Here is a 26,042-nt window from a genome sequence, read left to right as displayed (position 1 = left end):
GTCCTGTTCTACTTTCATTACCCTTCGGTTTCCAAGGCAGGTGACTTATGTTACTTCAAAGATGCACCAGGAGGCATTTTCTTTGCATTTGCATTAAGTTTAGGTGTATGGTGTTTAGATCTTTGACAGCTCATAATGACATTTAAAGGAGTAAAGTCATAAATCTTATTTCAATTCGCTCATTTTGAAAATGGGTGCAAAAGCACCTGTGTTGAGATAGGCAGATGCTGAAGCAGCTGTAATTTCATGAGAAGTTTGAACAGGGAGAGATGGAAGCAATGAGGACTTTTGCTCCAAATGGGAAAGGAGAAAACCTCAGTTCCTAGAGATGCTCCCAGAGGTAGTCCTAAAGCTGAAGATGAGGAAGACCCTTTGCTCCCAGGGAAGGAGAAGGGCCTCTGTTCTTAGAGATGAATGCTCCCAGAGATGGGTGAAGAGAACTTTTGTTTCTGAACGGCTCAACCTTAAAGTTGTAACCCAAAAACTTCAAGAGTGGACCCTCAAAATCAGTTGTAGGAAAAGCTGCAAGTCGTGGGAAGGGACTCACATGCGAGCAGAGAACCAACCCGGGCGGCTGTCTCGTTGTGACAATGTTTTCATAGCATGGGCAAGAGAGACTCCTCTCCCTAAATGGACTGAACAAGGTTATTATGGAAGTGGTAATGTAAGAGACGGTCCGAAAATCCCTCATCTGCCTCACGATCATCACCGAAGACAGAGACTGAACACAGCAGTCCTGGCCTGGCTGAGGTGGGATGTCTGCCAAGTGTTGCCTGCGGGTGTGCCCACTGGGAACTGGTACGCATTCCTGAGGAAATTAGTGCAGGTCACAGTGGACTGCGCCGTTCTTGCTGCCCAGGCGGGAAGGACTGCGCTGAAGCAGGAAGGAACGACCTGTCCTATACACCTCTCTGGTACACCTGTCTTGTACGTCTGTCCTGTACCTGTTTCCCAAAGCAATGGACCCCATAACAATGGCTGTAGATTTCCCAACCTCTTGGCCAGTTGCCCCTCGCTTCTGAAAAGGACTATAAAGGGACCTTCTGAAATAACTGAGATCCGAGATCTCCCCACGGAAGGAAGACGAATCTATTGGCGGAAGACCACGAGGACTTCGTCTCATCTGTTGGTAGCTATTGCCCCTCTTTTTTCCCCCTCTCTACTTTGTTTCTCTCTCTCTCTCTCTCTCTCTCTCCCTTACTCTCTTCTATTGCATTACTGTGTTGTGGGCACTTAATAAAGGTGCACTGTTTTGATTAAAACTGAAATCTCCTTGTGTCCTTTACACTCTGAGATCGATAAACGAACCATCACGACCCCCGCTTGCATTAGCGGATCGTGACAGGTAAACAGACTGAACATCTCAAGGGTTGTCTTTTTACATTGTCACTGGGAGAAGGGAGAAAGGTGGGGGGAGGAGAAGTGTACTGAAGGTATGGTATAATTTTTTTCTTCTTTTAGGTCTGTTAATAAACTTCTTTATATTCTTTCAAGTTTGGTGCCTGCTTTGCATTTCTCCTAATTCTTATCTCACAGAAGGTAAACGGTAATGAGGATTTTGGACCAAACCACTACAGCCCCCAATCCCTAATTTTTGCTCCTTGTTCAAAAGTGGCAAAAATCTTTTATTTTCTGTCCTTTCAGATCACTAGATGAACTAGTGGGTGAAAGTATGAAGCAGTTTCTTTCTAAACTCAGTCATCTTCAAAGTACAGATGCTGCTCTCAAAAATTCCAATCAATTCCTTTGTGTGGGTAGGAGAAATGAAAAAAAAAATTTAAAAATCAGGTGAAATGCAGACAAATGTCTTCGGAGAAGCCAAGCTAACTGGGCTTTTGACAAGCAACTGGGAAGGAAGTACTCTTTATCTACATCATCTAGTCAGAATAGTCATTCTTCAGTGAAGAAATTCAACATGTGTTTAAAAATAAAATGAGAGTAAATGAAATTAAGTAGCAATAATGAACTTAATGGATAAAAGGAAGCCGACACTTTTTTCATTGTACTGCAGAGAGTAATAAATCTCTTAAATCTACCTAGAACAATGTTTATGAGTCTAAGCACTGAATCCAGACAGCATGGGGCAAAAACCACTCATACTACTGCTCTATTTAAAGCAATAAATCCTTAGGAAAAGAAAAAAGTCAAAGGTTTCAATAACATTACTCAAAATTAGAAATGGGATTCTATCTTGTGTATTAAACTCATTTAATAAGCATATATTAAATAATCTGTGCAGACACAAAGAAACTTCCGAAATATTTAACCTTTGAAAGTTACTTAGTCGAATTTCCTGTTCAAAGCAGAGTTGACTTAAAAGTTAGATCAGGCTTGTCAGGACTCAGAAAGGAAAAGGAAAGAACCCTGAAGAAAAAAGAACTCTTCAAACAACTGCAAACGACTATCCTAAGAAAGGTGTGACCTCTGATGAAAAAGACCTGAACAGACCATGTACCACCATCTTTAAGAGGGCAAACAGAAGTGCACAGAGTTTTAAAGAAATTATTTCAGAACACAGCAATGTCTTCTATGCCTTCTTCCTTCACCAGTTGAGCCATCACTGTAATAGCCCTTGTTGACTACCAGAGCTTCATTTACTTCTTCCACAGAAACTTTTAAGGTTGTGATAAATGTTATTGCCTGTATCACTTAAGTAATAGAAACTGCTATTTTATTAAGAGAACTCTTGTTCTTTAATGAATATATTTTTTCTTACTGTCACTAAATCTAGGTACAAACTTTAAAACATAGTTAAATTCCTACCTTACTGCTGAAAGCTTTTCTCCTTTCTTCCAATCCCAGAGTACAATAGTGTGATTGTCATCTATTCCAACAGAAGCCAATCGTTTCCCATCCGCTAGAATAATAAATTTATTATTAAGAGAGTAGATAGATAACTATGTTGCAATAATAAGAAATCATATTAAAAATACTGTAACTCCACAAATATTATAAGAAGAAAGTACAAACAGGTAAATAAGTGTATGATGTATTTAGAGGCATGCCTTCTCATCCATTTGCTTTTAAACTTGGATGAAGTGTAGGACTTGGAATTATCCTGTCTAAAATTTGCACTTAGATGCTCTCTGTTTGTATTAAACCCCTTGTTCAGTTAGCTGCTGACACAGTTGCACAAAAACATTCACCATAGGTTGTTCTTGTGAAAAATTTATGTTCACTCTGAAAATTTCTGTTCATTTTTGAACAGGAAAGGACTGAAACAATACAACGAAATTTGTGAAATGCCCCTAAACGTAGTAGTACTGTGAAGTTTTGGAAAAGTTTTGACACAAATTCCACATTAACCTTCAATAAACAAGCTATCTGTGCTCACTCAAGATCACTGATTTTCTGACATGTATCCATCTTTGATGATTCTTACTTTTGTTTCTTCTTTTTCAATATATGAATCTCATTTCTCAAATTCTGGCATGGGTATATAGCAATTTCAAAGACCACAAACCATTCATCTTTGTGATCACACATCTTTGCTGTGAGTTTAGAGATCTTATCCAGTAAATCCAAACAATTAAAGAATTAATAGAAGCTAGTGGAGCAGAGGAAATTTAATATTGGTACACGAATTCAATGTATGGAGTGTAAAAATCTCAAGGGATTTAACTGATAGTCTCTGATGTTAGTATAAGGTGGAGAGGGAGCCTGTGTTTCTGACCAGAACAACTCTGTGACTGGACTTTCTGAATGTATCAGTGTGCTACCCAAATGGCTTTCAGGATTTCATTTAAAAAAGAAAAAATTGCACACCTGACCAATTGGCTCAAAAATCTTCTTACACAGTTGCAAGGCAAGCACAACACTCCAGATCCATGCACCTGCCTCATACAACCAAAAAAAATTCTGAAGTGCTCAGCTCAGCTGTAAAACAGCACAGAACCTGTTCTTGCATTTCCTACGTACAAGACTGCAAAGGTCTTTCTAATGAACGTTCATTTTAAGACAGCCTCTCCCATTTGACACTGAACACTGGGGAATATTTGTAACACAAAATTTTTGGTGTAAAGGAACCCCCAATCTCTCAGTAGAACTGATTAGCTTGTATTTTCACACAGAAAAGGAAAAGTGTAAATAAATAAATAAATACTTATTACCTGAAAAATCAACAGCACAAACACCATACTGGTGATAGCCCTTTAATACTGAGAGTGGCTTTATTGTTTCTGTATCCCAAATGTGTATTGAGGAATCCCGACCGACCTGAAAGTATACATATTCATATTCATTTTTTTTCCATTTCTCAGTTATTTTACACAGTTGTTTAAAAAGTATCAAAAATAGTTCAAAAAGTATTTGAAAAAAATTACAGTGATAGAATTTTTCTAGTATTACTGCTGTCTGGCTAGCTGTACATTATTCCTTTTGCTACTTCCCAAATACCACTTCCCAGCTGACTTAGGCACATTAATCACAATTAACTGAAGTCCTCCGGGGGGGGTGGGGGCGGGAAGAAAAAGCCCTTCATTGATTGCACTGTAGCATATTTATTCCATCAATTTTTCATCAATCATTCCCTGTCTAAAAATAAAAGGTTATTTTTATTGCTAGTATGTCAGCTTCTCTACGTTGGAGAAATCAAGGTGACTTCTGTTGCTTTCTGGTGTCATTACAAGGCAGATTCTAATACACTGATACCTGTGGAGCAATTTCCACTAGAATTCACTAATGTAGGTAACAAACTTGGTTTATATCTTATTCTTTTCAACTATGTACAAAAGCGGTATTAGTCAGTACTTAAAAGATTATTTGCTATTCCAAGGGGTTTGCACCTCAGCGCACAAATAACAAGATTGCGAAACCAGAACAAAACTCTCCTGTATTTAAGGCTCAGAAAAACTAGGATCTATTTCTGGTTTTGTCACAAACTCAACATGAGATATTTGCAAAGCTTTTCAGAACATCCACTATCAGGAAAATCTGAACCAGTGTGGCATGAGGAATTTGATTACTGCACTGCCTAGTTTCTTCATGTAACATAGTATACAACAGCACGTAATGTGTACACGTAAAATAGTACATAATGGAGTGTATCTTTCTGCTGATAGCATAAGTTAATGTGAATTCAGGGACATTTTATTTATAGCCTTTACTACCCCAAAATTAAATCAACTCAATTCTTTTATTTAGGGCTAATTTCTTAACTGACCTACAGAGTTATGTTAATCTCAATATTTTTATAGAAATCAAGGGCATTATAAGCAAAGGTTTATTTCTATTAAAAAATTCAATTCACATGTTTTCCAATTTATTATATAAAAACAACAGCAACAATGATAAAAATGATAAGCAGAAATAAAAAAACCTGAAATATCAGATCAAACCTTCAAGTCCCAGTGTATAAATACTTACCAGAAGACTTGTTTGAAAACGTGAGTGAAAATAATTTACCTAAAATAACTCTCTGGCAAAAGACAAAATTAACTAGTAGTAGTAGTATTATAAAATGAGCTCTAGCAACATACATCCCTTTGTTGTATAAAAAACAGTACATAGTTTGTGTATAAGTGATAATGAAAAATATAATACATTAAAATGGAATGCCAGACTGTAATAACAACTGCTAACTTCATACTATGGAATAGTAAATGAATGCAATACTAATATAGCTAACTTCACAAACAAGATATTAAAAAAATATATTTTATCTGCACACTTCCTCCACCAGTTATCAAGAAGCAGCAACATAATGCTGAATAAAAAATATTAATCTATTCTTAATTTTAAAAGAGGTTCAGATAAACTATGAACTATAGACTCTTACCATAATATAAAGAACTGTAAAAAACACTTCTGTGTCAGTTTTTTACCATGATTCCATCTGCAACAGAAATGCAGTCCTTCACCTGAATAAATGTAGACTGGATGTTCCTCCCCCAAGACCTCCAAGGCCTTTCTTAATTCAGTAGTAACAACTTCAGATTGTTATTGCAGATAAACATGAATCCTACCTGGCCTGTTGCCACATAGTCCTTTAAGGGATGAATAGCAAGGCAAAGAATGTCATCATCATGACCTAGATAAAAGCGCTGTGTGTTCTGCTGCCGGTTGTACACCACTCCTACCGCTGCCACATGGTATACAATTTCACCCGTCTGAGTGTAGAAGAGATTGCTTCGACAGTCGTAACCTCTGTAACTAATTAAAGAAAAAGGGTTTCTTCACCAAAGTCATAAACATATATACTGAAACTGAGACAAAATTATGCTGGATGAATTTTGCACACGTAAAACTCACATTACTTACCAATTACTGTTTCGGTGTTTTAAAATTATGAATATACTTCCCCAAAGGAACAACAATTCACCAATCTAATTTACTATTCAGACATCAGTACTACAAGCACTAGTTTAAAAGTGGCACTTAATTGTTACTGTCCACAGCTAGTTTAGAAGAGAAAGTAATAGCTAGTAATTTTTTCAGACCACATGGAGAAGTTTGGCATGCAACATGTAGTTAAGTGAAATAGAAAATGTCTAAAGTATTAGTTTTGGCTCTCTCCTACTGCTCAAAAATCAGGCAGCAAAACATGATCGTTTCTGGAAAATTGATAACAAAACAAATGCATAAATTTTTTCTAGAACAGTTTCTTTTTTTGAAGGAACACCTGTCTGCTTTCTGTACTGATACAGGAACTGGCATGAGTAGGCCAACTCCCAACTGAGGTCCGTATGCACTGTCTCAGTATACTCATTTCTTCCTAGGTGTGACTAAGATCATGAACTTATATACGTCTTTCCTTATGTACACAGTGCAACCATATGCACCGGGGAAGTAATGAATCTGTGAGGCAGCTGACCAACTTTAGTTCAATGAACATTCCAAAAACCATGGATCCATGCTCATAAACACTAGATCTATCCATTACTGGAAAACAACAGAGCACATACTTGGAGCAGATTTGAACACAATGTATTTCTTTTGGCTCACCTACATTACACACAATGGTACCTATGTCACTGTATGTGATTAGAGAAAAATTACTAAAATCACTACACGAAGTTTTTAAACACACCAGTAGATAATCCAGGTCCGTTGCTCTCCAGAAGAAGAATGTTGCTTTTCAGGAACTTGCATCTCAAACTTTTGGAAGCTTATGAAACTCCTCCCTCCCCAGTTCTCTAACCTGTCCAGGTCCCTCCAGATGGCAGCACAGCCATTGAGTCTGCCAGCCTCTCCTCCCAGCTTTGTATTGTCTGCCATACTGGAAGTCCAAAGCTGGGTCTCATTAGATCACAAACAAGAAAAGTAAACTTCTTAAACCAGCAAAAATTGTGATAGCACAGAAATAAAAGCTTTTAAATAAGGTTCCCTTCAACTCACTGTTTAGATTGGTATTCACAGGCAGGTTATTAACTTCAGCAATTTTTTTAATCCAGCAATTTTTCAGTTACTCCTGCGTTATTGTCCCTTCAAGGTCTCTAGCAAAATCTCTCTCTACATTTGATCTGAGGCTCAGCTATACATCTGCTCCCTACTCTTCTCAAAGTGACCAGCAATTTAGATTCACAATACAAGTGCAGACTCTTCAGTCCTGCTTTGCTCTCCCTCCACCCACATCCTTCACTAACAACCTTCCCCTGCAGCAGCATGTGCAGATGTTTTGAAGCTGATTTCTGCCTAACCCAAAATGCTATCTGCCTGCCTCAATGTACAGCCACTAGGTTTTTAAGGAACAGAATATACAATGACCTGCAGTCACTATGAAGAAAGAAAACAAAAATAACCTATCACAGCATATAACATCACCATTTTAAGTACATGACAACACTCCATGAGGGGCAGGGATTATAAAGGCAGACACAGTGCCAGAGACGATACCTGAACCTACTGCTGTTCAGACATCATTTTCCAGTGCCTCACTCTGCACTGTGCTTTGCTAAACATACTGGATTTCCTTTGCAAACACAGAGTAATTTTTTTTTAAAAAAAAGGCCAAAAATGCACCCTATCCTACAGCTATGAAAATATGTATGCTGAAAGAAATACTGGACATTGAGCAATTTCTTGCAAACTTAGCAGTCACCTATAAAAGTAAAATGCATGAAGACAGCAAAAGGGTTTCAGGTCCTCCTACATGCAACCCAGAAATCCAGAATTTTCCCAGCTCATCATAACAATTGCCTATATACCCTAAATTAAACCAAGCGAAACTGAGTACATCACTGTCACGTATCACAGGACTGCTCAAAATATCCAAAATGTATCTAGGATGCAGGAAAATAGTTCTTATTAATTATATCTATAACTTCTTGTGACAGAAGTTAATTTCAGTTAATTTCCTCTATTTATTACAAAAATTAGTACAATCAGTTGTTTATAATTAAAATACAACATATTTTGCCAAAATATCAAGCAGTGCCAACAGACTCTTTGTAACCAAATTAAAGACATTTGGTCTTTCCCATGTGCCAGTTTATTAACTCCTTGACTATACAGCTCCTTTTCACCAGAGGGAAAGTGATGGGCCTAGGTTAAACAGCAATGAAAAGAAGGATATTTCAATGTAGATCATTCCCTAAGAATATTCTACGCAGTTCCAAAATACTTACATCTCCATATTATTTAACCAATTTAGAACTGAGATTACTAGCTAATGTCAGAAAAAGCATTAAGAGAAATAATTTATTCACATGCAGAAAACAAACCAAAGAAATTTACAAGGCATCTTGATTAGCAACTATAAATTAAATAATAATGAAAGCAAGTTATGTATTGTAGTTACTGGATAATACATAAGAAGGCACAATAGATATAAGACTGCATTCTGCCATAGTTAATGATCCAGGATTGATTCAAGTTAATATGACAGTAACTATCAGAAGAAGATGCAGCTTCCTCAGTGCTGCATAGGAAAAAAAATTACCATTACCAAAGTCATGAATAGCAGGGGCTGCATTCAATTTGAGATTAAAGCATAGGTGTTCACATGTTCGTTAGACACATTAACTCCTACATTTTAATCAACAGTGTTGTAGTCAATACAGTCAGTTGAACCTGCAGGGCTGCTCAGCTGGCCAACCATCAGCATTTCATTTTACCTAAGCCAAATCCCTTCTTATGCTCCACTGACTACTGACTAGATCTCCATTGACTGTGATGGAAGTTTAGATATACACATAAAACCATCTCCTTTTGAGCCTGTAACTGTGAATTCTGTAACATGAAGCCAAATCCTACCCACATTTGCAAGTTACACATCTATATCCAACTAACAGGCAACTTCACAAGTAGTGTCCTCTCTGGGAAAAGAGTCGATGTCCATAGCTTGTCTAATGCTCTAAGAGTTTCAAAATTTGCATGTTACTCTTCAAAGTGTATGTGGGAAGTTTCCAGATGTAGTCCAACCCTCCCCCAAAAATCTCTAGAAGAACCAAATATCAAAACTAACATGATTGAGAACAGAGTCTTTAGTACAAAGGTGGAGACTTTTATTTTTTTAAAAACTATTCTGCATAGCAGTAGTGTTTTCTCAAGAGGAGACACTCATAGGCTATTCCCTTCAGATACTATTTGTAGGTACTTGTAGGAATCCATGCAAGGTGTTATAAGGCTCTCATTAAAGAGCATTCCCATGTCATCTTGAAACTGTTACCAAATTTCATCTTACAGTAAGGTTAGTTCAATGAATATCCTGAAACTCAAACTAGATTGTGCTTAAATCCTTTGAATATTGAAAAATCATTCTATGATTCTATGAATATTCAAAAATATAAAAAATCATTCTTGTGAAATCAACAGCATAGCTTTGAGAGAATATGAGGCCTGAGTATTACATGTGCATCCTTATTTCCTGCCAGCAGAAAGAAAGCATAATAAGCATTGAGTCCAAGAAAAAGGTTCTTCTGAATAGTTCATGTTTCTGAACCACCATCCTACCAAAGACATGGCAGAATTAAAACACAGGAATAGTCAAAAAGAGGTCAAATTTGTACACCAATTTAATAACATGTTTCTGATCATGACTGCACCAGATCTCTTAGAGAAAGACGCACTTAAAGATGAACCTCTTAACAGAAGTTCTTTCCTCATCCATGTTAGTCAGAAGCTGGCTCACACACTCCAAATTTTATCCCCTTCTGAAACAGGAAGTAACCAGAGGCTTAAAAGATTTCTTACAGGATATCAAGAGATTTTTAAAAGTTCATCTTTCAAGGCAGTTGACAAATTCAAAACACAAGACCAACAAGCTCAAAAACAAAGAAAAGAAAAAGAGCTTCTAATTCCCCTAATTAAAAAAAGTACCACTTCTTAGATTTTCAAGGAACATCCAAGACATTTCCATTGCAGCTAAAGAAAGATGAAGCAAATCAGATCTCCTGAATCAGAGAATATGCCTATTACTCACTTGCATGTGGGTCACTTTAAAGTTAACAGCCTGGATATTGAGAAAAATCTGTTGTTCAGCATGGATTCTTCATTAGTTTTCTTGATGCCCATTGGGTAATCAGACAGAACTCAACAGGACATTCTACTTCTGGTCATTCCTGGATATTCTGGTCAAGCTTCACTTCTGTTGTGAAGGAAATAACAATAATACCAAAGATCCAGGGACCTTGCTTGTGCTACATCTTCTTCAGGATCATTTGGTTTTATTTTTAGACCAAATTTTAAAGACTACATATAGCAGCTACCCACCTTAATGCATTTTCTATACAGATATAAAAATCTTCACCTGAGAATTCTGGAGCACCAAAAAGAAATTAAAAAACCCAACCCTGTACCAAGCTTCCCAGTTGTCATTATTTCCAATGCTATTACTCAGACTACATGTCTTCTACAGACAAAACTGCTGAGTTGAATATTAACTCTTCTTAGCCAATTAATTTATTAAGCATTCCATGTGGAGTCCTACTAAAATTGTTTAAGTGCCATTATAAAGACAGACAGTATCAGTAACTTCTCAGTGTATTTAGTTATGTCTGATAAGAAGCTGTATTCCTGCAGAGAGATATCTTTTGAAAGGAACACTTGATATGCAATGTCTTAATTAAATAAAGGCTTTGGTTTTGCTTTGTATCAAGAGAATTTACATTTCTGATCATTATTCTAATGCAGTAACATCTAATACCAGTTTGTTTTAAAACACCACATCTTTTTCTGATAAAAATTCTTCACTTATGAAGAGTTATGGGAGACTAATAATCCTAAAGATGAAATTGTAAGATTTCAAGGATGCATCTGAAAGTCATTCTGCTACTCAAATTAGCACCAAAAAGAGAATAAATTCATTTTTAACGAACTTAAAAGACCTATTAAGAATTACATTTAATTCCTAAGCTAACAGAGGAACATGTGAGTTGTTTCAGACTAGGTACAAACAGTTTATACTTTCATTTTTAATAAATCACAGCTAGAAACACCAGTCTGTACAGAACCCATTCATCTTCAACTACACAAAGTTTCTGTTCCAGCTATCAAAATAAAACACGAAAGAGAACTATTGCCTTCCAGATACTGAAAAGTATGGGTGAGACTACTGAATACTTCATTTAGTCACCTGTATTCAAGCAATAAGTACCAGGTAAAGTTTCAGTGCAAATTCATTTCAGAATCCATGTGTAGAATTAGTATGTTGGCATCAAAGCCTTCTATTCATTTACTGTAAATTTATTTCTACAGATATAAATAAAATTAGTAAATCATAAAGCAACAGAAAGTCAAAAGTCTTCAATCAGATTATTAAATTACAAATACCAGTCTACAAAATCAAACAGTCTGCTTGTATATTTTAAAGAATCCTAGTTTGCATACCCATGAACAAAATGTAGTCTTATACTGTTCCCTGGAGCTCGCTCACGTCTCTTAGAAGCTGCACTTTTTCTTTTTTCTTTGCATTGCTCTTTAAGTTGAGGTAGATCTTCTTTGTAAACCTGTAAGAAAAAGCATACTTAAAAATTAAAAGACTCATCAGAAAAACGTTTCTGAGAATTCAGCCACAGTTATCACTCAAGAAAATGTTATTCTGACGTAATTGAAAGAAACCTTCCAATATCTGTAGCCAGTGATTGTATACCGCAGCTTGGTTTTAAATTGCATTCTAGGAATACATGTAATAATTTTTCTCCCTGTTAATATTAATATTAATTAATATTTTACTTGTAATTATTAATTAATCATTGTATTTTAATAACTTTGATCTTTTGAATGCATCAGGTAAACAAAAATTCTAAAGGTTTTGGTCAGTTCCCATGCAGTGTCTCCAGTTTTGAGATTTCAACAGTCTTCATAAACAAGCAACTTAAATCCTGGGAAGCTTCCAACTGCCATTAAAACTAAAACCTTTACCTGTCGACGATAGGTGATCTGCGTCTCTTGTTCAATTTCAGAGTCCAGCTCTGGAACATCAGACTGATCTGAATCTGATTCATCACTATTAGAATCAACCAGACTCTCTGTCACCAAGAAAACAGAAATAAAACTTAATCAACCCAAATTACAAGCCAGAAAGTGTTTAAAGTAACTGGTTAAAGTTTCTGACTTGATAATCAGTGCTTATATTAACCACAACATAAACTGCTAATAATAGACAGGAACAATTCTGCTGCTACATAAGAAATAAGCCATAAATATGATAATTCTGGGTGTTGAAGTGAGTTAGTTTTCATTAACTAAAATTGTTTCATCAACTTTAATGTTAGGAGGAAAGGAAAAATAAGAGAATGAAATAATGAGTATAGAGCAGAAGCTAAGACTTGCACAACCTTAACAAAGGGTCCAAAGAGAAACTTATGTTAAACTCAGCCACTGATGAGAGTAAAAATTCTTCAGGTAGGTTAGGGAGGAGGGAAAAAATTACAGATGGGAAGAAAGGGGCAAAATTTTTTGTGACTGCAGAGAAAAAGGGTAGTCACATATAGTTTGACATGTAGGAAGAGCCTAACATTATTTCCTTGTGCATTTGTCACTGACAAGTTCAGCACTGCATCTGTACTCACTTACCTGTTTGCTGGATCCACACTGATACATATTCATCTGATCTGAGCAATTAAATGGTGAAACAGCCTATTTTATTGTAACTCTATATGCTTATTTCCCCAAAGGCTTCTCTAAATTCCTTTAGGAATTTCCAAGGGAGGCACTCATTTAACTGTTTTGATTTTAGGAAACTCATGACAATAATTGCTGTATTAGTCACTAGTGGAAATATGATCTTCATTTTTTCCCAAACATTAAACATCTACATTCTCCTTTAAAAAAAAAATTAAATAATCAGTTATAATACTTAAATTATCACCTAAGTACTTCAAAATTTTAATCAAGTTAGTATAAAAATCTATTTTTCCAGTGACACCTAAGCATCCAGTTGTTGTCAATTTAGTAAAGGATGATATATACAGAATTCAGAAATCCGTATCTGTGATCTGAACTTTTAAAATTTTCCTTTGCAAAGGAAACACAGCAGTGAAGGTTTTTTCATGCTCTTGCTAGCCTGAACACACAGGGTACTGGCAAGTATTAGACAACTCTACCAGGTGCTTCAGACACCTGCAAAGTTTAAAGAACAACAACGGTTGTAATTGTGCAGACTGACAATTTTGAACATTTATTTCAATACCTGCACCTAAGAATTTTACTTCTCTTTTAGCCTCCCCAACTTCCACCCTTTTGCTGGTGTTCTTTTTAGTTAGTTACGTACCTTGGGGTGCTATATGAAGAGTGTCCTTCAACTTGCGGTCGGGGACAAACTTCCACTGAAAGACAGAATGATCAGCTCCCCCAATGGAAACAACCCATTGGTGATCATGCGACCATCTGACGTTTGTCACATGAGCAGAATGACCAAGATATTTTTTAAACTTTGCTCCTAGAACAAAAATAAAAATCTCTCTCAATGTTTGTGAAACAAATGTTTCAGAAGCACCTCAGAAAATCATATTAAGGAACCCATAGAAAAAGTAGTGTTTAATAAAGACATTTAAATTACGACTGGTATTTTAATCAACAGCAACAACTTTTTGCAGTTTTCACAAATTTTAATCTGTGTATAAGATACATTTTTAAGTTTAAGTTCCAAAATATAATAACTTCATCAAGTTAAAAACAGGAACAGAAGACACATGATAACGCTGTATTGAGGTGTACTAGAAATCTTTTAAATTTCACTGTATTAATTTTATTTTACTTTTTACAAACCAAGATTTTTACAATTATTACTTCTACTTTGAAAAAATATAGTTATTTAAATCATGTATATTTAGGTCTGTGAAAACACCCCCACAGACATGCTTGTAGCACGGGTTCCCACTGTACAATCTGAGTGCTAAGCGCTTCTGGCAATTCATCTCCTCCCACGTTTAGCAGTAGAACGGGTAGTAGTAGTACAGCTACATCAAGTTAAGGTTTTCACTGCTACATAATTACAACACAGTCATTGGACAAGTTACTGAAGTTCCTAACGGCACTCCATTATAAAGATATCTTTTTAGACCAGAAAGGCTTCATTGTTTCAGAGCCGTTTGAAGAACTTCATTCTAGCCACCATTCACGTGTAATGCTGGCTACAACTGCATGGATGAGTCTTAGGATATGTCTTCAACCTTTATGTACTTAAAGAAATGTTCTTGGTGTTGTGTTTTTAAAGACTGATATTGCCCCATTTTTTAAAACTCTTTTTGCAAAAAGTGATATTAAAAACCTTTTCAATACATTTTCCTTGAATAGCCACAATTAAAAAATACAAGTATAATTGAATTTTAAAGGCAAAAATTTTACCTTTTCTTAGACATGGGTACCGAAAGAGCTTTACTATTCCATAATCATCAGCCGTAACCATAACTTGCCCAATAAAATTCGCATCCACAGAATTTATATCATTTATATCTGAATATTTGGGCCAGATTCCATTAACTTCAACACCAGAAACACAGGTCCATGATGCCCACTGAATGCCCTTCAATTCCTCCTTGTTTGTCACTTCTTTTCCACCTAAGCAAAAAATAAAGAGCCAATTTCAAATATTCACTTACACAATTCTAAAAAATCTAATATTCAAAAAAAATTATCTAAAAATTGATCCAAGTGCAACAGAATTAAAAACTGACTTCTGAAACTGTCCTGATCTAGTATTCCCTAATATGACCAACAGTGTTAGTAATAAGGCTTCTAAAGACTATTTAACAGAAGATCATAGGTTTGGTACTTTACAGTTTTTATTACTTCTTGGTATCTGCTTGAGGCTGTGTTATTTTTTAAAATGTTTAACAAAAACAGATATAATCATTCTAAGCTGAAGTTCATAAAAAAATTCTGTTGCTGAATGATTCTAGAAACTTGGATTTAGATTCTTAGAGCAAGAACTGAAGAACTCATATCTGGCTACCGTAAATTACTAAAAATGCCAAATTTGTGCTTAGATCCTTGTTACATTATTTCACACCAGCTCTATCTGTAATGAGATTGATCCAACCCCACAAAGTAAGAGCTGAGGAGCTGAGTCAGACCAAAGGCCCATTTAATAAATACTTGTCTTCTGGAAAGGCCAGAAGCCAAGGGCTGGAGCAATGCAAGAATGGTGCAAGCAAATGTAAAAGCTGTGAATCAGACTGCATACACACCTGCAGAAGGTGAGCAGGACAGCAATTCACTTCTCAGCCTTCCAATCACTAAATCCATGTAAACAATGATTACCAATACTGGTTATATCTATAACTAAGTCCTGAAGATCTTGTACCAGACAACTCTAAGTTCCTTATCTCATAGTGGAATTTCAGTTGTTACACAATTTGTTAATTATTTTGAAATATTTAGGAGATTCCTCTAACTCCACTGACTTTGCTAAACTTTTTTCATAAGCAAGGTTTCACAATCTCACATTCTAACATACAAAGAAACTCCAGGTTGAAAGCTGTCTCTCTAACTTCGAATCACTCCTCCTGTGTGTATTTGTTACTGTCTAATTAAATTCTCACTATATTTTCTTACACATCTTCTGTCGCATTCAGTGCACAGAAACAAACTTGTGCATAGAATGAACTAGATGCTTCAGCAGAGAGGCATAAAAAGCTCCAAGGATCTCTGAATAATGTACAGTGCAAAGCATAAATCTTGTATAGCAATGAAAGGACAATATAAAAAGTGGTGATAATACACCGTTACTACAAATACAAATACCACTAAGATGACTGGGAAGAATACAGAATGGTATTATGTAAAGAGTGTGTGCAACAAATAGAAGTCAAGCCTTGTGATAAATACTGCCACTGGCATATTCTAATAAGGACTACTTAAATTTCAAGCTTTAAGATCATAATATCTGCATAGGTACCCTACAGAGGGAACTACTTTGACAGAAATTATTTCAAGAGTATGGGACAGCTCAGTTAAGTTTTCAAAATAATTGTCTTGAAAACACTTGCAATAAGAGGTTGTCACGAAGTTCCTCACTGTAAAAGCTCTTTTAAGATGAATTCCTCAGTCTGCCACAAAAACTGTTCTAGAAAACCAAATGCCTCTTCTGAGCTGCAATGTACAGATTTTTCCACATATTTAAAAAACCATGCAGTGCAATCAAATGATAATTCATTTAATATTCAAGCTCCAGAAGTACAAAGCTATTAAGCTATTGCAAAATTTAATTTAAATGCTTAATTTTAATTATTTTTTAAAAAGTTGGAGCAAAAATTTATTTCTGAGAAATAAAACAAATAATAAGTCAGCATCCCTAGTATGAAAAGATGCATTGGAAAGAAGAGTCAACACAGAAGGATAAAAATATTTCAGTAACTTTGCCAGAAAAACGCTGTACTTACTAAAATGTGGCAAATACTTTTATGAATTTACAAAAAACTTTCTCTATACCCCCATGCTTTGAACCAGGATTTACATATGACTTTTTTTACAGAACCACTATATGTTATTTCTGTGATAAGTAACAAATATCATTAAGGCAACTCAGAATCTTACTTGGCATTCTGTAAAAAAGTCTCTTTCCATTGCCATCATTGGTCTGTAAGTATTTACTGTCTGAAGACCAATCCATATGCGTGATGAAGCTTAAGGATCCAACACATTCCCCAACTTTCTTGTATCGCTGAACAACACCATATACATCCACAGAGCTGTCATTGGAACCAACAGCTAGGAAATTCCCATCTGGAGAATATTTGAGTTCATGAATAGCTTCTTTCCTGTCTTTGATATGAACAACCTCAGTCATATCTCTGTAGTATGAAAGAAAGCATGTCATAAGTAGAGAAGAGCCTCATCACACTGTCAAGTTCCCAGTCTAAAAAACGAACAAGATTGTGAAATCATATATTGAACTTAACTATCCTGTGTGCAAACACAACACTGCTGTTTTTAGAGTTGGTATGGGCTTCATGGAGAAAAAAGTTAAGGAAACAGTGACACAAGAAGGTGCTCCACTGGGCTTAGGGACAGTGAACAAAAGGAACTGTTCAAACTGGGTCCACAAGAAAATTTCATCAGGTAGATGATGAGATCTTTATTCCTCCCAGGGAAGGAAACTTCACTGACATGAGACACGGATCTCATTTTCCCTTTAAAACTGTAGGCTCACAGCAGCACAAGGCAGCACTGGTTTTGTATGCATGATGTGCTGACAGCAGAACTCCAACACATGGAAACAATTTAGGAAGTAATGACAATTTTTTTCTTAGTAATTCAAGGATAATTAATAAATCTAAAACCTAAAGAAAAATATTTCCTAGAACACTGCCACTCTGCAAATAAACCAATATATTTTTTCAAATGGGTTGTTACAGATCAGCATGAACATATGAAGCACACATTAAAAAGATCTGAGCACCCTCTGCAATTTAAAAGAAAAACATATGTGATCGCCTGCATGGCCACAGGAGTATCAATATACCAATAACGTATCTATTTTTAATTTTTGTACCATACCTGACCCGAAGCACAGTGAAAGAGCCATCCTTCATTCCAAGAGCAAGATGGATTCCATCAGTACTAACCGCGGCACAGCGAATGGGTTCTTCCATGTTGCACCGGGCAATCAGAGCATGGTCTATTAAACTCCAAATTCTAAACCAAAGTAATTATTTGAAATGTAAAAAGGGGTGTGCAGCTTTGTCACAGGTAAAATGAAGGCCACAATTTCTGCCCCATGATGGACACGGAAGTGTCCTATTTTAAAATAACTTTCCACAGCGAAAATCTAAGACATAAGTGTGAATTTTGCATATAGCAAGAAATACTCTTATATTTTAAGAGGCAGGAACATCTCTAGTGGAAAACATCAGGACAGGTTAATTTTGGTTTTCTGAATATAAAAAATGATAGCATATAACTATATATATATATATATATATGTGTGTGTATATATATATGTAACAATAAAAACTTTTAGACCACTCCTGCAAAAATTCCACTATTTTTCTAATCATTTTAGTCAAAAACATTAAATAACAATTAAAGACTTTGATCAGTATAAACAGCTTTTTCTATTAAAAAGTCATTCCTGGTAACTCCTTTTAGCTAATAATATTATAATATATAAGTTTTTACAACAAGGTAGATTACATCTATTATTTACAAAACATATCTGGAATTTGAGAGCATTATTTCAATATTAATAATTGAATTACTGATTTGCTTAAGTGTGACACTTGAGATATTTAACAAAAATGCCAACACATTTAACTTATAAGAAAGTAAAGGTGGTTTTGACCCAAAAAAATAGAAATGAACATGTAAAAGGAAGTAAATTTTTGGGCTTTCTGAGCCTTTATATTCTGTTTACAATGCATGCACGAGGTTTGATGAAATTCACACATCAAAAGCTGATTTCCAGCATTTGAAAAAGTAAATATGGTAGGAGATAAATGTGTAAGTTTTTATCATAATATTTCATCACAAGCTGTGCATGCTTAACATAACTCCTGAAAAGGAAAGACTTAAAGGATACTCGAACATGAGTGCTCAATGTTAGCCTAAATGAAGTGTTTTCAAATTCCATACATGGGAGGTTTTGGGAAATATATACTTCCACTGTATTTTATTACTGGAGAACACTAGTTTCCTGCATAACTTAACTATGGAAGTACATCAATGCCACATTTTAATACCTTTAAAATGTATACATTTCAATTAGGCTACCTACAAAATGAGTTGATTGTATAAAACTGTAGGCAGTTTAACAAAGAAATAAAATTTAACCTGACTGATCGATCATCGCTTCCAGTCATGGCCAGGGGCTTTGTAGGATGGACAGCCAAAGCCCACAGCTCTCCTTCACAGTGCCCCTGCATTATCAGGAAAGGCTTATTACGCTCATGCACCACAATTTCAAAAATTTCACTATCTTGAGTCCCAACGAGTATATGGTCTCCTCTCCAGCAAACACTTCTTACAGAGAGACCTGTAGAAGAGATTGTTACTGAGAGACACATCCTCAGAACTTGTAAAACAAAGGTAAAGTAGAAAATTACAAAGCATAAAAGCAAGAAAATGTCAAGAAGTATCCATATACCGTCTCTTATTCCTGGATTTACTTCTTTTACTCTTTCTATTTCATAGATAGTGGCATACTATTATACCCTTGGAACATAAACTTTTTAAGCTTAGTATTAAAAAATTTCTAGAATTAAACATGAGTCTGGTTTTAATAGAGGACAAATATAGTACTGACATTTGAAGCTGAAATTATGCCCTATCTTTACACTTCAACAAAGGTAGCAGAGAATAAAAACTACCATTTCTGATCAAACCATGGACCTTAGTACTAGGTAGGTGAACCTAAATTATATATGCTGACAGAAGCATCAACGGAACAAGCATTATATGTAAGACAGTCATACAGCCCAATTCTTTTTAACATCTCAATAGTATATAGAATTATTTTTTCCTACTAAATAAAAAATAACAATAAATCAAACTGAAACAACTTATAGAGAGGTGAAAAAGATTCATGATGAAATTTAACATGCATTCCTAACAACTGAATTAGTTTTTAGGCTTACAGTGGAAGTAAGCATTCACAGGCTTTGTTTGTAGATAAGGTCGGGAATCATAACATGTGAATTAGGAGGGTTTACACTGAGAAGCCAGTCTTAGAAACATGCACCTTTTAAAATAGGCTGTATTTTTTACATTCGGGTAATGCAACTCAATGTTGCCAATTTGAAATGTATGTAACCAGATGGTAGAAATGCCTAATTTAACTCACTTTGCCTAAACAATGACTTTTGTGGAGAATAGCTCGGAAATACCTTTGAAAAACTACTCTGGATAAATATGTGAGACAAAATTATATCTATCAGATAAAAGAAAGGAATATTGTGGTGGTCTAGGTTGACATGCTTTTGAAAAATATTTTTATCCATGCACACTGAAAAGAAAAGCCCAGTGTTATTAATTTTACATTGGAAAAAACCTGCATGACTCCAAACAGACAATGGTGGGTTAACGGGCCAGTCTGATGCATCTGCACGGATGTTTTGATTCTGACAAAGCTAGTTCTCAAAGCAAAGCTCCTGATTGTGCCTACTTAACATGCTTTGCATTACAAGGTAGCCTTCAAATGCACAAATAAAGAACTCCCTGCACATGGAGCAAAACAATGTGCTCCAAGAGTGCACTGAGTGCACTCCAACTGCAATGCAGTGCTCAGTCTACTGAACCAGACTAGAGCTAATGCCCCTCAAACACCCCTCAAAATGCACATCTGTTGTTCTACTCAAACCCCCCACAGCATCTCTCTTGCTTTACAGATTTGATCTGTTGATTGTACTGCTGAATATAAGCACCTTACCATTCAGTCCTATAATTTAGACATTATACGGCTATACTCTCTACAGTGCTTTAAAAATAAAGAAACAACCAACCAGAAATTTGATGAAGGATGATTAAGACACCTGTTTCAGTAATTTGGAACTTCTTGAGGCGGACGTAGACATTTTGAAATACAGTGTAACTACTTGGAGGATAAATAGAGAGTATACCAAGAGGTAAGGTATTGGAATAGCAGAAAGCGCAATTAAGAAAATGAGCAAGAGGACAGGTCATAAAGGCAGTCCTCAAAAGTATATACAAAAAAAGGAGTGAAGGCAAAAATTCAGAAAACTCGTTTTATTCAAGATAAGATTTTTAAAAATCTACTTGCTCTGTCATGGGCATTTGGCAAGGCAAAAGTTTATGGTATGAGTCTGTTACATCAAAAGTAAAGGAGATAAACTGGAGTGGAGAACAAGTTTGAAAGAATGAAACAGGGAATGAAACAGCTTTCAGCTACATGCATCAGAACTGTGAAGTAGTAGCTGAGTAAATTTAGATTTAAAACAGAGCCACCCTACTGCAGGGCATGTTTAAAATTAAATTTATTTCATCTTGTTGCAATTCTTCACAATCTTGGTGGGAATGCCATGTCAATTACAGCATACAAAGACTTCACTTGGAATCAGTTACGTATTGACCCTGAGTATCTGATTGTTATCAGACATTCTAGCACATTTTCAAATTCTTGGCAAGATATTCGAAAATAACAAAAGTGACTGGGGGCAAAGAAAACCAAGTGCCAACAAAAGCAATATTGTAAGTGACAGTAGTGCTTCAGTATATATGTTTGTATTCTTATCCTAAACAATTACAGCAACAATATCTGGAACACTCTATGTAAAATTTTAGCATGACATGAACTGTAACTGAAGTCATAGTTACAAGTAAGCAGTGTTCTAAGTTCCACAAAGCTGTAGATAACATCCAAATAGTTTCAATGAAAATTTGGATAACTAGCAAATGAAATTTGATCTCACTGTCTCTTTCAAGTTCTCTTACAGCATTACTGTTCCCTGTTAAAAACTGCTGTGCTCTAAAAACAATGTGCATAAAAATTAAATCTGTGTGTACATCATCATATGTGGGTTTTTTGTAACAGTAACTGTGACCTTCATACTAGTGCGTATGATCTACCATATTTCTAGCAAATAGTTCATAGTAACATACATAAAACAACGCTTTTGGGTTTTAAAGTCTTTTCTTGCTCAAAACACTGATAAATTTCCTATCTTATTGGTATATTGAAAGCAACAAACTTCTCTTTACCTTTGTATCCCTGGTCTGTTTCCCTGAGATCAATCACAGTAATTGGTTTAAAATTTAAGTCCCACAAGCGAACACAGCCATCCCTGCCACCAGTGGCAAACCCCTCTTCACATGCATTCATGCTGAAAATTCCTGCCTAAAGAGAGAAGAAGGTTATTTTTAACAACATAGACAGATTAGAGAAAACCAGTATGCAACTAATACAAGCTTAAAATACAAGAGAGTCAGAAATGGAAACAAACTCAAAACAAGCAGAACTAACAATAAGTGATAAACAGGAAGAGAATTGCTGCAAGAATGCTTTCATTCTGATGATCATCATCATAGTGATGCTGCTTCTTATCCCTAGAAAGAGCTAAGCTTCATATCCTCTTGCCATAGGACCTGCTCCAACTCTAATGAATGTCAGCATGAAGAGTCCCCATGATCTGTGTTAGGCTTGGTTTAGGGCCTTTGTTGCAATTACTCAGCTGCTATACAACAACGCAGAAAACATCTGGGATTTTTTTATATTTTAAACCAAGGAAGATTGATTTAAAATTTAAGTTTAGAAATAAAACATAAGAAAAACAATGATTATGCTACACCATTGGAAAATGAATATAAGCTCTTATTTTAAAGTCAAACATCAAGAAACAAAAACTAACTCATTTTCTTCAACTCACTTGATACAGGTTTTCTTCAGAATAACAAAGAGGCAAGGATGATATATGTAGTATTAAAATAAAGATACTATAGCCACTGTACTTGATTTAACATAATACATATAAATAGCATACACACTATTGGGTTTTTTTAATTACCTCCACAACTCAATAGTCTTATGTTCAGAAATAACTCACACATTTCAGTAAGCAAAGCTACTGAAAGGGCAACTTTAGATGATAAGCCTATGAGAAGTTAAAAAAATTCCTCTATATTTATTTAAAGTATGTAATATTCAGATATGACAGAAGTAAACAAGAAAGCATTAGAAACAATGGAAGAGAAAATCTGTCTCTAACTCCTGTCCAAAAGGGAGTAGAACAGCCAATAATATACATACATTTTCTATAATATTGATCTGAAATTTCAGTTTTGTAAAGAAGTAAATATAAAGTTCCAACACTTTCTTTGGATAGGGGTCCATGTTTTATAGCAATAAAACACATTAACCCCAAAGATGAAAGCAATTTGCAAAGGAGAGATTGGCTTTGGGGGGAAAGGAAAGCTGTACACTCACAGAACAAATTAGGATACAATATGACTTGTGAGAATTCCAGGGTACTCTTGACTATTCTCTCCGACCAGTATGTTTTTTCTTCTTAAATTACAACTAAGAAAAATACCATAATGGACTGGTCATAATGAAATACGGATTATGTTTACTTCTCTAGCATCAGGTAACAAGGATATAATTTTTCAAGTTAAGAAGAAAGAAATATCTCAGCTTTCACAAAAAAAAAAAAGAAAAGAAGCCCACTAGAATGTCAAATGACAATCAAAACTGAAAGACTAGGGTAACAGAACTCAAATTTTTTGGCATGTCATGTCCATTTTCAAGAAAGAGGCTTTTATGACAGGCCACAAGTTCAGGAGCAGTACATGTCTAAGCAAAAATGTAGTGGAATTTTTAAATCATAAACAGATTAGAAGGCTAACTCTCATCATCTCTAACATCCTGAAAATCCTACTTCTGTTTCTTTAGGAGTCTAGGGGTTTTCGAGAATACAACACAAACTGTATTTGTTTCTCTCCATGTGTGTCTGTTTTACTGCATTAACTTTTAATATTGTGAGAAGTCTTATGAGGAGAAGCTGAGGGAGCTGAGTTGTTTAGCCTGGAGAAAAGGAGGCTCAGGGGAGACCTTATCACTGTCTACAACTGCCTGATAGGAGGCTGTAGCCAGGTGGTGGTCAGTCTCTTCTTCCAGGTAACAAGTGATAGGTTGAGAGGAAATGGCCTCAAGTTGCACCAGGGAAGGTTTAGATTGGATACTAGTAAAAATTTCTTCACTGAAAAGGTTGCCCAGGGATTGGAACAGGCTGCCCAGGGAAGTCCTAGAGGGATAATCCCTGGAAGTGTTCAAAAACAGGTGGATGTGGCACTTGTGGATAGGGTTTAGTGGTGAACACAGCACTGTTAGGTTAACAGTTGGACTCGATGATCTTGGAGGCCTTTTCCAACCTTAATGATTCTATGATTCTAGTGCCATGGAATAAATAAAAGTCTAGAGGAATTTCAGCTCATTTTGTAGCATATGCTGAATTCTGCCCAAGTTTAAGTCTTTTAAAGCTCTTTTTAGAATGCAATCTTGATAATTCTTTTCTCTAATTAACTCTTTCCAAAATCCATTATTTAATTAGTCAGAATTTAAAAAATAATCAGACATTTGGCAATGTGGGAGCTGGTGGAATGTTCTGTAGATAAGATCAAGGGGATCCAGCATTAATCTGTTTACCATTCCACAGAATATCCTTATCTTGAAAAGGACATACTGGTTGCAAGGAGATTTGGCAGATGTGCTTGCTCAATCTCTTGAAATGCAATAGGACACTCTCATTTCAGTCTTTGTGCCACTGGAATAAGAGAATGAGATGAAAACTATAAAAATGTCCCTCATTAGTGGGGACGGTAAGTATCTAATGGAAAAAGATGAGCTTTGCTACATTTCATATAATTGTTAGACTCGCACTTAATGGGAAAAAGACAGATTCTTTACTGGGGTAGCTTGGCCAGTAAATCCTCCACTAAATCCTTCCTTTTAAAAACTGTCAAGATTGTTAATGCAAATCAACTTTGGAGTCTTCATGCTTCTTTAATCCTTCAGCCTGAAATTTTCATTAAGATAATTTGATTCTTGATGGTCAAAAACCCCCTAGCAGTAATGAGAGACAGTCACACTGACTTTGTTAGATCCAAGTGAATGTGAGCCACAAAGACGGTGCTTCTGAAAATAAAAGGTGTAGATCAAAGACTTCCATCTTAAAAGTTATGAAGCCTGACATACAGACTGCATTCTTCTTTTACAAATTTTTCACTGCATTTCCTAATGAACATGAAAATTCTGGAAATAATATCTCAAATTGATCAGCAGTTTTCTCAGAATGCTGAATATTTCCTGTTTTTCCAACATAACCAGCTGGTATCACATCTGTGTTCCCTCAAATTAAAAAAAAAAAAAACGAGTTGAATGAGTGCAAATAAAAAAATAAATGCCCAGATCTACCAGAAATAGTTGAAAGCTGGAGAAGTTTTGAAAAGAATTTGACAAAGATGATCCCTCCTGCATAAATACTTAGCCACTACTTGAATCCAAAAAGTTTCCAATACTGAGGCAGTTTCTGGTTTTCTATTGCTGCTAGACCTATCTTGCCCCCAATGGACAAAAATCAGGTGTCAATTTTTCTAAATGCAGTTGTTTGTATAAAATCCACCACTCTGACTATGCAATTCCTAAAACACATGATGACTGCAGTTAGCTATAATTAGGACCAAACTTGGAAGATCATACGGAAACTTCAGAAGCAACTGACTACTACTGAGCAACATGGGAACAGAGACACTATACCAATATAGCAAGAACTCCAGTGCCTCCTTTTTACTCCCAGACACACTGCAGGACACAGACATATGTAAAGCATGCAAAGCAACACACATGTTGGGCACTTACTCTGAGACATTGTCTCTCCCACTGTACACTGCACAGTAGGGAAATGGATTGCAAACATATAAGATAGGTGTCAGTGAGTTTATACTGGAGAGACACTACTGTGAAATGTGATCTTCCTGTCTAACAAATCATCCATAAAGCAGTTTAAAAACGTGCATACTACTATAAAAATTTAAAGTAGTTGTCTACACACCTCTAAAAGAAGTAGACAGTTACCTTTGAAACCAATGACTAGTCTAAGCAGCAGGAGAAAATAATGCATGACTTTATGTGTTAGTACATGATACCAGCTTAAAACCATTCATTTAAGTTCATTATATTGTTTCCATCTATATTTAATTAGTATCCAGCCAAC

The 26,042-nt window shown here is 35.6% G+C and overlaps 1 protein-coding gene across 13 annotated transcripts in view; it reads right to left on the bottom strand.

Moving 5' to 3' along the window:
- Nucleotides 1-26,042, bottom strand: part of EML5 (EMAP like 5) — a 111,404-nt gene that overhangs the window by 54,421 nt on the left and 30,941 nt on the right. For all 13 annotated transcript variants that reach the window (XR_005601907.1, XR_005601908.1, XR_005601909.1 and 10 more), the window contains exons 6-16: nucleotides 22,036-22,171; nucleotides 19,153-19,354; nucleotides 17,881-18,018; nucleotides 16,918-17,174; nucleotides 14,728-14,940; nucleotides 13,652-13,819; nucleotides 12,301-12,407; nucleotides 11,767-11,885; nucleotides 5,964-6,150; nucleotides 4,110-4,215; nucleotides 2,764-2,857 (exon numbers count right to left, since the gene is read on the bottom strand). Coding sequence is in view for 10 of the 13 variants with exons in the window: in XM_039551902.1 (XP_039407836.1) it covers nucleotides 2,764-2,857; nucleotides 4,110-4,215; nucleotides 5,964-6,150; nucleotides 11,767-11,885; nucleotides 12,301-12,407; nucleotides 13,652-13,819; nucleotides 14,728-14,940; nucleotides 16,918-17,174; nucleotides 17,881-18,018; nucleotides 19,153-19,354; nucleotides 22,036-22,171 (1,727 nt within the window). In the remaining 3 variants the exon portion in view is untranslated. The remainder of the gene's footprint in view (nucleotides 1-2,763; nucleotides 2,858-4,109; nucleotides 4,216-5,963; nucleotides 6,151-11,766; nucleotides 11,886-12,300; nucleotides 12,408-13,651; nucleotides 13,820-14,727; nucleotides 14,941-16,917; nucleotides 17,175-17,880; nucleotides 18,019-19,152; nucleotides 19,355-22,035; nucleotides 22,172-26,042) is intronic.

The sequence above is a fragment of the Corvus cornix genome, chromosome 5 (genome assembly GCF_000738735.6).
Source record: "Corvus cornix cornix isolate S_Up_H32 chromosome 5, ASM73873v5, whole genome shotgun sequence".
NCBI classification, from domain to species: domain Eukaryota; kingdom Metazoa; phylum Chordata; class Aves; order Passeriformes; family Corvidae; genus Corvus; species Corvus cornix.
Note: the sequence above shows the minus strand (reverse complement) of the source record. Positions and strands in the feature narration are given on the sequence as shown.